Here is a 12,001-nt window from a genome sequence, read left to right on the forward strand (position 1 = left end):
GAGTCTGTCTTTAAGTCGGATTTGGAACAAGTCCATCCAGTATTATTTAGCGTCAGTTCGTCAAACGTTTGTCTTAGTATATAGTACATATTTTACCTTTCTATGTATATAAAACACTTAAATGTATGTATTCCAATAATTAAACCACTGCGTTGCTTAGTACTAATTGTAGCTTTCATCGGGGCAGGGCGTTTCACATGCTCCATTATTCTCACTTTACCCGTTATCCTTTAAAATTGTTCCGATCGTTGACTGACTGTAGCCTAACGCTTTTCCAATGACCGATGGCGTTTCACCTCTTTCCAAACGCTTTATTATTTCCACTTTATTTTCAATCGCGATCGCTTCCCGTCCGTCAATGGAACAGAAACATTACGGGCAGCGGGTCCCGAGCTGCGCCGGCTCCCGAGGTCCGCTGGGTCCTAAGGACCACCGCACTGAGACAGGCTAAATGGCACAAGTGGGGGCTGTGCTGGGTTTGGGTATTTGATCCTCCACAATATTCCACGTGAGTATTTAAACTGGAGGTGGCAGTGTTTTTTTTTTTACGAGGTCGAGTTGCAAGCTCGATATTAACCCGGCACGGATGGTACGGGAGTCCCTGGATCGACATCAACCTGGCACGGGAGTGGACTGTCACTGGATCGCACTTCCGTTCTCGAGCCCAGCGCTGATCTCACTGCGCTACCATCCAACCGGAACGGAGTCAGGGTGAATCTTACTAAGAAAAATTTAAGCCAGATACAAAGTTAAACACTCAACACAGTGTCAACGGCAAAGACTTAAAATGGTGGACGGCGTCTCCTTCCTCGGTTCGTAAGTATGAGTTGTCCGTAAGTCGGACGTTCGTAACTCGGGGACTGCCTGTACTCTGCATCCGGTACAGTGACCGGGACTCGGCTCCTGAGTGTGGACATAGATCACTGCACTGTGCATCCTGTACTGTGACCGTAGATCCCTGTACTCTGCATCCGGTACAGTGACCGGGACTCGGCTCCCGAGTGTCGACGTAGATCCCTACACACGTGATCATGAAGTTGGACGCACAGCTTCTGCAGCCTGGACACAAAGCTTTGGCCTGTGCATCCATTGACACAAGACTATGGGACAAAGTTGACTCTGATTTTGGACACAGATTTCTAGCCCATGCAGCCAGTACTCTGTAATCACAATGCTTCACTTCGCTCTAAGGGAGAAAATAAACACAGGAATCCAAAAATTAGAGAGTGGCCTTACTCATTGGTGGGGTTGGAGTGAAAGGGTTGGCAGACGCGCTGGTTACAATGTTCCTCACTCGCTTTGTTCCAACACTGTGATGATCTGTAACTCCTGAAATATCCATTGCCTGCAGAGAAAAACATTTACATTAAGGGCAGCAAGCTAATATAGCGATTAGTGTAATACTACATGTGGCCCCCGTTTCTCGAATGTTTGCTTTACGACAGCTCGCTGTTACGAAAGACCTGCATTACTACCTGTTTTTGCTAACCAAAGAGGATTTTCGCTTTTACGAAAAAAGACGCCAGCTTTATACGTGTCTTTACCCTGAGAAAGACTACTATGATCGTGAAGCCTTGTGCAGGCAGTTGTGTGTGCATGCGTGTACGTGCTGATTTTTTCTCTCCAAATCGATTTTGGCTCGCTGTCTTCCTGATTTTGATAAGTGAAACTACACCGTACATACAATATTTCTACTTTATATAGGCTGTGTATTTATATCATTCCTGCTTTTACTATATGTTTGTGTTATTTTAGGTTTTATGTGTTACTTGGTTTGATTTGGTAGGTCATTTTTTGGGTCTGGGAACGCTCAAAAGTTTTTCCCATATAAATTAATGGTAATTGCTTCTTCGCTTTACCACATTTCGGATTACAAATGGCTTCATAGGAACGCTCTACCTTTGAATAGCGGGGAAACCTGTATTACAGCACCAGCATCTGGCATTCAGCTCCCCGCTGCCTGTAAGAAGTTTGTACATTCTCCTCTGTGACCGCAAAGCTTTCCTCCAGGTGCTCCAATTTCCTCCCAAAGGCTACAGGTTACGGTTAGTAAGTTGTGGGGATGCTATGTTGGCGCAAGAAGTGTGGCGACGCCCATGGGCTGCCCCCTGACGTCCTGAGACTGTGTTGGTCATTGGCACAGATGATGTATGTTTCAATGTATGTGAGTACATCACAATTAAGTCTACTTAGCCATTCGTCCATTTACCAACCAGCTACCAATCACGCGAAGAAGCTATAATCAAAACACATCGGATCCAAACATAAATAAAAGAGATTCTGTAGACGTTGGAAATCCAGAGCACCACACAAATTGCTGGAGGAACTCAGCAGGTCAGGCAACAAAAAGTGAAACTTCCTGGTCAGCAAACATTTTAAATCCAATTCTCATTCCTGATCTGACATGTTGGTCCATGGCCTCCTCTTGCTCCACGAAGAGGCCACCCCAAGGGTGGAGGAGTCACATTCTGTTTGGGTAGCCTCTAACCTGATGGCATGAATATTGATTTCTCCTTCCCTCCCCTTCCCTCTTCCTCTATTCCCCACTTTGGCCTTTTACCTCTTCTCATCTGCCTATCACCTCCCTGGATCCCCTCCTCCTTCCCCAGCTCCAGTGGTCCACTCTCCTCTCGTATCAGATTCCTTCCTCTCCAGCCCTTTACCTTACCCACCCAGCTGGCTTCACCTTCTAGCTATCCTCGTTCCCTCTCCCCCCGCCTTTTTATTCTGGCATCCTCCCCCTTCCTTTCCAGTCCTGAGGAAGTGTCTCTGTTTGAAATGTCAACTGTTTACCCTTTTCATAGACGCTGCCCGACCCGCTGAGTTCCTCCAGCATGTTGTGTGCGTGTAGAGCTTCAGATCCAAATATGTCACACTGAGATGGTGGTGAGGGTGTGGAACGAACTGTCAGCAGAGGTGGTGGATGCAGGTTAGATTCCAACGTTTAAGAGTAGGATCACGGATGGGAGGGGTATGGTCAGGGTGCAGGTCGATGGGATAGGCAGAGTAGCAGTTCAGCATGGACTAGGTGCGCCAAAAGGCCTGATTCTGTGTGTTGTTCTACCCACAAGCAGCTTAGCAACACCATCAACTGACATTCCAACCGGCTATGTCGGGAGACCATCAGCCAAAGTGGCAGAAGCCGGCAGCATCTGCGGAAAGAGAAACGACCGACGTTTCCGGTCTGTGACGCTCCTGCAGAGCTGACCAGATGGATCCCAAGTAGAACCAGAGACCTGAAGTAGACCCAAGTAGAACCTGTTCCTTGTTCCAGACACTTGCTGAGTTTTTCCCCGCATCAGCTGACGCAGGGTCCTGGCCTGAGATGTCGACTGTTGATTCATTTCCATAGATGCTGCCTGACCTGCTGAGTCCCTCCAGCAGTTTGTGTGTGTGTTCATCTACTGGGCACCTCGCTAGCCAATTAAAATCAGTCAAAGTCGAAGGAAACTTATTATCAAAGTACCTATTGTATATGTCACTATTTACTACCCTGGGATTCCATTTCTTGCAGGTATTCCTTTTCTTGCAGGTATTCACAGGATTATGTACTGCTCACATAGTCACTAACGAACTAACCAAGTAGCTTGGTACCCAGCTGATCTGGGATGTGTTGATAATTCAAACTACATTTATTATCAAAGTACGTATGCAGTTTACAACCCACAGACAACCTCGAAACAGAGAAACACCATGCAACCCATTCAAATAAAAAACATCAAACCACCACCCCCCCCCACACCAAGCACAAATTGCATAAAACAGCAAAAAAAATTAGCTCAAAACACAAAACTGGAAGAGTCCAGGCATATTTCAGTTCAGCAGGCTGCCCCGATTCAAAGTCACCCAAAGTAGCAACAAAAACATGGAACTACAGAGTCCAATGCAGTCCCTACCAGCAAATTCTTGTGCTCCGGACCATGCTTGCGTTTCAGGCTGCAGAGGGCACGTATCTGGAGTTCTTGCTGCTTCTGGTCTCCTGTGAAACTCTTCTCACTGAATGATCTGCTGTGTGGAGAAACAATCGACATATTTACAACCTGAAGGGCATTCACTCCCCCTGCACAAACAGCAAATGCCCTTGGACTTGATCAGCAAAAAAGTGACCTGTTCCCTTCCAGGTCCTGAAGAAAATCAGATGGAACTAGATTTAATTAACAGGAAAGTAATGAATACCAAAGTTGGGATGTTATGTTGAAGTTGATCACAAGATCAAGTTTCTGTAGGGACTTTAGGAGTTGTGATGTTATCTTGAAGTTGTATAAGACATTGGTGAGGGCTAATTTGGAGTATTGTGTGTGGTTTTGGTCACCTACCTACAGGAAGGATATCAATAAGACAAAGAGTGCAGAAAAAATTCACAAGGATATTGCCAGGACCTAAGTTATTGGGAACGGTTGAGTAGGTTAAGACTATTCCCTGGAACGTAGCAGAAAGAAGGGAGATTTGATAGAGGTATACAAAACTATGAGAGGTATCATTCAGTATGTACCTTGCATATGAAATGGGCAATCATGGTCTTTCCATGACCATGGTTGTTTTCTACAGAATTGGTTTGACAGTGTCTTTACAAGACAGCTGACCCAGCCATTATCAATGAGATTGTCAGAGAGATTGTCTGCCTCGGGTCAGTGCTCACATAACCAGGACTTGTGATCTGCACTGGCTGCACATACGACTGTCCACCACCTGCTCCCCTGGCTTCACGTGACCCTGAGTGGGGGCTAAGCAGGTGCTACGCCTTGCCCAAGAGTGCCAGCAGAGGGTAGGAGTGCCTTACACCTCCTTTGGTAGGGACGCATCTCCACCCCACCACCTGTATTATCACTGGCATATATAATGAAATTTGTTGTCTTGCAGCAGTAGTACAATTCAAAAATTAAGAAATCAGCTGATAAAAATATTACTGTAAGTTACAACAGAACAGCGCAGGTCCTTTGGCCCACAATATCGTGCTGACGTACACCAGGAACGATCTAACCCTTCCCTCCTCCATTATCCATGTGCCTATCTAGGAGTTCCTTAAATGTTCCTAATGCATCTGCTAGCACCACCCCGGCAGCCCATTCCACACACCCACCACTCTCTGTGTAAAAACATTCACATCTTGCATCCTCTCTAGACGTTCCTCCAATCACCTTAAAGTTGTGCCCCCTTGTATGGGTGGTGGGGTGGAGAGACATCAAAGCACTCCTCCCCTCCGCTAACCAGCGGGTCACCCTTGGGCGAGGTGAAGCACCTGCTAAGCCTCTCCCTCCCCGGATCAGGGTCACGCGAAGCCATGGGAGCAGGTGGTGGACGGTCATACGAGCAGCAAATGCAGATCACAAGTCCTGGTTATGTGATCAATGACACCAGGCAGACAGTCTCTGGAGAGTATTGATAATGGCTGGGGTCACCCGTCTTGCAAAGACGCTGTCCAGAAGAAGGCAATTAAAAACCGCTTCTGTAGAAAATTTTGCCAAAAACAATTATGGTATGGAAAGACCAGGATCACCCATGTCATACGACATGGCACAGAATGAATGAACAAACCTTGTATTAGCCATTTTCACACTGGGAGAAAGTCTTTGGCTGTCTAGTCGATCTACACCTCTATCAAGTCACCTCTCATCCTCCTTCACTCCAAAGAGAAAAGCCCTAATTTATTCAACCTATTGTCATAAGACATGCTCTCTAATCCCAGCAGCATTCTAGTAAATCCTCTCTGCACCCTCCTTAAAGCTTCCACATCCTTCCTGTAATAAGGTGACCAGAACTGAATACAATATTCCAGGTGTGGTCTAACCAGGGTTTTATAGAGCTGCATTGTTATCCTGCAGCTCTTGAACTCAATCCCCTGAATGACGGCCATCTTCTGGAGGGCTCCTTTGAGGTCCCAGCAGCAAGGTTTTAGTGTCAAACAGACCTTTCAGCAGAAACTATCCTCATAATTGTTACAATAATAAGACAATTTACCAGTAAGCCTCATACCTGTCCTTGGATGGTGTGCGCTGGCTGCTCTCACTCTCTGTGCCTCCAGCGTCCAATTGGTTAGTGGTCTCGAACCCCACTCCAGCCTTTGGCGTTGCTGCATCCTGCCCAGTACCAAGCGACTCACAGACTCCCGTCTCCACAGGACTGGCAGTGTCCTGGGGCTGGAATATCGCACGGAGGGCTTTCTCCACCGTCGGAGTAAATCCCGGCCCTCCGAACACAAGGGGTTGGTTGCTGGGGCCGTACGCCTGGATCTTGCCCTGACTAGGGCTGACGCTGCACTGCTGTGAGATGACGGGGTCTCCTGCCGCACCAAGGACTTCAGGCTGCGCTGGTTGCGAGCCGCTCAACACTTTAGGTTGCGTGCTCCTGCAGTCGGTCAGCAGTTTGGCCAGACCTCGACTGTCCTGCCGTTTGCTGGCGCTCTTGTTGGACTCTGTCTCTGGGTGATCACTAGGGCAGACCAGACCCTCTGTTCCTTCCATCAAAGACTCAAAGCTGTTCAGCTGGAAGTCTTCTTCCATGGAGATGTATGGTGCCAACATCTCCAGGTCCATGTCCTGCAACTTCTGCAAACACCAAACACTAGATTATTAAAACAAAATAGAGCCACCCTCTGGCTAAAGAAATTCCTCATCTCTGTTCTAAAGGGACATCTTTCTACTGAGTCGATGCCCTCTGGTCCTCAACTCTCCCAGTATAGGAAACATCCTTTCCGCACCCACTCTTTCCAGGCCTTTCAATATTGGACAGGTTTCAATGAGATTCCCCCTCTTACTTCTTGAACGCCATAAAACGCTCCCCACAGGTTAACCCTTTCACTCTCACGTGCCTCCTCTGGGCTTTCTCTAATGCCAGCACAATCTTTCTTAGATAAGGGGCCCAAAACCACCCAAGTGCAGTCTGCCCAGTATCTTATAAAGTCTTAGCATCACATTCTTGCTGTTGTATTCCAGGCAGCTTTGATATTCACTCTGCCTCCTGATATTCAATCAGCCAATCTTCTATCCACCCCAATATTTTTCCTGTAATAGCATGGGGTCTAATCTTGGTTTATATGATGAATAAAACTAATCTTTATCCCACTGCTTGGATCTCGTATGCAAGCCGATCTTCGGTTGAATACTAGCTCAAGTGTATGACCCTGCATCATCTTCTTCGCAAGGGCTGTCCCGTGTCCTCTCCACTAGTAGAGAAGACTGGTAGCTCGGGTTGGCTGCATGTTGGGTTGTTCACCGAGCCCGGTGGCTAGGTTTCATCATCAGCCGAGGTGATACCGAGTGTTGTTTCTGCCGAGGCCTCGTGTCTATGTTGGTCCAATATTGATTGGGTGCTGTCAGGCTGGCCTCTGGTCTCTGCTGGCTGAGAGACGAACCTCTGTATTTGTAGGATCAGGACTGATGGTGAACCGTGGACACTCAAGGAACCAACCCTCTGAACGGCCAAGGATCCCAGCCAGAAGAGATCACCCAGCTATCCTGGTCAGCCGGGACCCAGTGGAGACTTGTGGCCAGCTTGACAGTCGACCAATCAGAACAATGAATTGGACCAATATAAACATGAACACTCGCCAGAAACAACACTCCATCATGCACTGACGGACAACTGGTGACAAAACTTTTGCGGCCTCACCTCCATGCTCGGCGAAGAACCCTACAAGCAATAGTGTGTTTTTTTTCCCATGGAGGGTCGTGGCTGCATAGAGTCCACTGCCGGGGGTGGTGGTAGAGGCGGATTCACTGGCGACTCTTGCATGGGCACACGGACGGGAAAGGAGTGGTGGGCAGTGTGGAAGGAAACAGTTGGGTTTATTTTGGGGAAAGTTGGGAGGGTTGGCATGGCTTTATGGGCCAGAAGGGAGGCGTAGGGGGTGCCTGTGCTGTGTTGTTCGGTTGTACAGCAGTTAGTGCAATTCTATAATAGCGTCAGTAGCCCGGGTTCGATTCCCACCAGTTTGTATGTTCTCCCCATGTCAGTGTAGACTTCCACAAGGTGCTCTGGTTTTCTCCCATAAGACATAACAGGTCAGTAAACTTAATGGTCAAATGGGTGTAATTGGGCAATTTGGGCTCATTGGTCAGTAGGCCCTGTTACCGTGCTGAATCTTCAAATAAAAATAAAAGTTCAAAGTAAATGTATTGTTAAAGTACACATACAAACCCTGAGATTCATTTTCTTGTGGGCAAATCAATAAAACTATAGAATAATCACCATAAAAGAATCGCACCAACTTGGACCAGAGTGCAGCCTTCCACCCAAAACACCGCAACTGACCCTTTTCCTGGAAAGGTTCTGCTCACCGTCCTATCCTGGATTTTGAGTGAGATGCACGTTGGCACTGTGGCCTAGTGGAGAGCCAGTATCTGACCAGAGGAGGTTTGGAAAAGTCTAACAGTGGCTCAGTATTGGCCGCAATTGGTCATGGACCAATTCCGATAAGCGAAGCGTCTTGTGGGGCCTAGATTGAGAACCCCTGTGTTCAACAGTAATCATCGTCTTAGGCCCTTCCATGGTCAATATAATCCCACCTCAACAGCCATAAGAGCTCACAAGCATGTTGCTGGACTTGAGGACCCGAGTTATAGGTTAGGACTTTATTCCCTAGAACAGGGCATCCCAACCTGGGGGTCCAGGTTGCAGTTAACAGTGGCATAAAAAAGGTTGGGAACCCCTGCCCTAGAAAATAGAAGATTGAGAGGAGATTTGATAGGGGTAATACAAAATTATGAAGGTTATAGATTAGGGTAAACATAAACAGACCTTTAGCACTGAGTGGATCATGGGTTAAGGGTGAAAGGTGAAATATTTAAGGAGTATCTGAGGGGGCACTCCTTCGCTCAGAGCATAGTGAGAGTGTGGAACGAGGTGCCAGTGAAGTGATGGATGCAGGTTCAAATGAAACATTTAAGAGAAGGTTGTATAGATACATGGATGGGAGGGGTATGGAGGGTTATGGTCCAGGTGAAGGTAGTTGTGCTGTAGTCTCTAAAACTCTCTCCTCTGTAATGATCTAACCACCCTCCTGCAACATCTGATACTTACCGAGTTGGTGGTGTCACCTGACCTGGTGACCACAGTCTCCCGTCTCTCCGCCTGGGCGGATCCGTCCCGTGGCCCTGGCTCCGTACCGCTGGGTATCGGCTCCAGCCGGTGGTTGAAGATGGGTGAGAGTAATTTGCAGAGCGCGGGGCTGCAGAACTCCTCAGGCATCAAAGGCTCCTCGCCGCCTTCTGAGAGCTTCCTGGTAAAGTGGAATGCGCTCGAATCCAGCCGGTCTGGACACACAAAGGGAAGGTGTAGGTGAGGAGGACAGGGGTCACCTTTAGTCCAAGTTCATCCGTAATTCAGCACAGGAACAGGCCCTTCGGCCCATAAATACCTGTCTAGCCCGCTCCCACTGACCAACACTGAGTACAAGCTCATCTTGATTCACATATCATCCAGACTTTTAAACGTTTATTTGGCAATACCGCACAGAGCAGGGTCTTCCAGCCCTTTGAGCCATGCCACCCCAGCATCACCAACAAACTCAATTAATCCTAACCTGACCACGGGACCATTTACAATGACCAATTAACCTACGCAGTACACCTTCGGACCACGGGAGGAAAATGCGGCACCTGGAGGAAATCTACACAGTCACGGGGTGAATGTAGGAACTCCTTAAGGATGGTGCTGGCGGTTCTGTGACCACTGTCGCCAGGCAAACAATCTCTGAAGGGTGTTGATAGGGACCGGGGTCACCCGTCTTGTTAAGACACTGCCCAGAAGGAACCACTTCTGCAGAAAAATTTGCCAAGATCAATCTTGGCCAAGGAGACCTTGACCGCCCAGGTCATATGACACGGCACAAAGTGATGATGAGTGGCCTAATAAACCTTTCCAATAACTTTACAGTTTCTGCCTCTGTCTACAAGTTCTCCAGGTGAAAGTCTCTGAATACCTCAGCGACACCCTTCATGTTGCAGGAGGCTCATGAAGCCCCATGGGTGTTGATGGATACGTCTCACTGGGAGGGTCTCCAAGCCCCACGGTACCTGTTAAATCCAGGGAGATGACGATATCGACACAGCTCTGTGCCAGCTCATCCACGCCAGTGGGATTGTCCTTCCTCTGGGCGAGCAGCTCCTGGGTTTTCCCGGGATCGACTGCGGGCTCCTGGTGACTTGTGTTCTGGTCCAGGGAGAGGATGAGAGTGTCATCTACTACCTCACTATAGGGAGACAGGGGAAGACAGTCATTAAATATCACCCCTCAACCTTCTTCTCTCCAGAGAGAAAAGCCCTAGCTCACTCAACCTATCCTCAGAAGACACGCTCTTGAACCCAGGCAGCATCCTGGTAAATCTCCTCTCTAAAGCTCTCACATCCTTCCTGTAATGAGACGACCAGAACTGAACACAATACTCCAAGTGCACTCTAACCAGGGTTTTATAGAGCTGCAATGTCACCTCACAGCTCTTGTACTCAATCCTCCAGCTAATGAAGACCAACACACCTTGCACCTTCTTGACTACCCTATCAACTTGTGTGGCAACTTTGAGGGATCAATGGACATGGACCTCAAGATCCCTCTGATCCTCCACACTGCTCCGAATCCTGCCCTGTAGTCTGAAATTTTAAAGGATGTTTGGAAAACTAACTAACATTAGCATGGAGTTTTAGAGCAACTAAATATTCCACGGTGCTTCTCCGGAGGATCTCTGGGAGAAATTAAACTCTGAAGCTAGGTAAGCAAGGAGTAGATTTAAGGTGAAGAAAGGTTTGAGATGTGGAGACCAAGGGAGAGACTAGGGACGGACTTGGTTGCTGCCAGTGCTGGTGAAGTTCAGGGTGATGCCAGGCCAATGTTGGAGGGACACAGGCTACGGTACAAGTGTGAGGCACCCAGTTCAAAGTCCTGGGGTTAATACCGGACACAAACATTGAAGACCGGATGGTCAAAGCTCATGGGCTGGTGTGACCAGACATCTGGGGTAGGGACACCGGATGCAGCCTGTCTTGGGTTTGGAGGTGTGTGTGTGTGGGTGTGCATGTAAGTGTGGGCATGTATTGCAGAGACAATGTTGTTGGAACTCAGCAGGTCAGGCAGCATCTATGGAGAGGAATAAGAGCTGATGATTTGAGCACTTTATGCGTGTCACTCTGGATTTCTGGCATCTGCAGAATCTCATGTTTGTAAAATGAGACAGTGGTGAGATACAAACTTTAGGTTGAGGAATTTTAAAAGTTTGCCCTGACCCTACAAGTCTTCAAACTGCCCACGATGTCAGGACCTCCTTTCTCCAAGACATCTCCCATTTCTGCTGAGAACTTACCTGAGCACGTAGTTAATGCAGACGATGCTTTCAGGCTTAAAGTTGTCCCCACTGTAGATCACAGTGGCTTGTGTCTCCAACCAAACGTACCCTCCATTCTTGGCCAGAAAGCGGTACTGCCCGGAGCTGACCTGCCCCTTATTCAGCACTGTGGAAGCAAACGCAAAGGACGGTTATACCCAGTCACCTGTCGGCATGTCTTGTACCACAAATGCTGTAGATGGCAAAACCCAGAGGTTTAGGGTGTGACCTTACAGATCCGTTTGTCATAAAATTATGGGATCACCACTCAGCCATGGTATAGCAAAAGTACATAAAAAATTGACCAACACAAGAGATTCTGCAGATTCTGGAAATCCAGAGCAACGCACAGAAAGTACTGGAGGAACTCGGGGGCTAGGCAGAATATTGCCAAGTTTTAAGGGACTAAGTTATAGTTTCAGTGGGTAAAACCCTCCCCACCATTGAGCACATCTAAAAGGAGCACTGTTGCATAAAGCAGCATCCATCATCAGGGACACCCACCATCCAGGACATGCTCTCTTCTTGCTGCTGCCATCAGAAGGTACAGATGTGCTGGGGACAGCCCGCAAGCATTGGCACACTCCTGGCACCAACACAGCACCCAGAGGAATCTGGGCAGTCACAGGAAGAATGTACAAACTCCTTCAGACAGCGGTGGGAATTGAACACCGATCAGGCTCTCTA

At 48.0% G+C, this 12,001-nt stretch overlaps 1 protein-coding gene across 2 annotated transcripts in view; it reads right to left on the reverse strand.

The window, feature by feature from the left end:
- Window positions 1-12,001, reverse strand: part of LOC132402241 (hypoxia-inducible factor 1-alpha-like) — a 36,993-nt gene that overhangs the window by 5,556 nt on the left and 19,436 nt on the right. Inside the window, exons 7-12 of one of the 2 annotated variants that reach the window (XM_059985008.1) lie at window positions 11,294-11,441; window positions 10,014-10,189; window positions 9,019-9,251; window positions 5,974-6,545; window positions 3,897-4,005; window positions 1,237-1,345 (exon numbers count right to left, since the gene is read on the reverse strand). In XM_059985008.1, the coding sequence (XP_059840991.1) occupies window positions 1,237-1,345; window positions 3,897-4,005; window positions 5,974-6,545; window positions 9,019-9,251; window positions 10,014-10,189; window positions 11,294-11,441 (1,347 nt within the window). Of the gene's footprint in view, window positions 1-1,236; window positions 1,346-3,896; window positions 4,009-5,973; window positions 6,546-9,018; window positions 9,252-10,013; window positions 10,190-11,293; window positions 11,442-12,001 lie in introns of both variants that reach the window. The other variant, XM_059985007.1, reaches the window with a different exon arrangement.

The sequence above is a fragment of the Hypanus sabinus genome, chromosome 11 (genome assembly GCF_030144855.1).
Source record: "Hypanus sabinus isolate sHypSab1 chromosome 11, sHypSab1.hap1, whole genome shotgun sequence".
In the NCBI taxonomy this organism is placed as follows: Eukaryota; Metazoa; Chordata; class Chondrichthyes; order Myliobatiformes; family Dasyatidae; genus Hypanus; species Hypanus sabinus.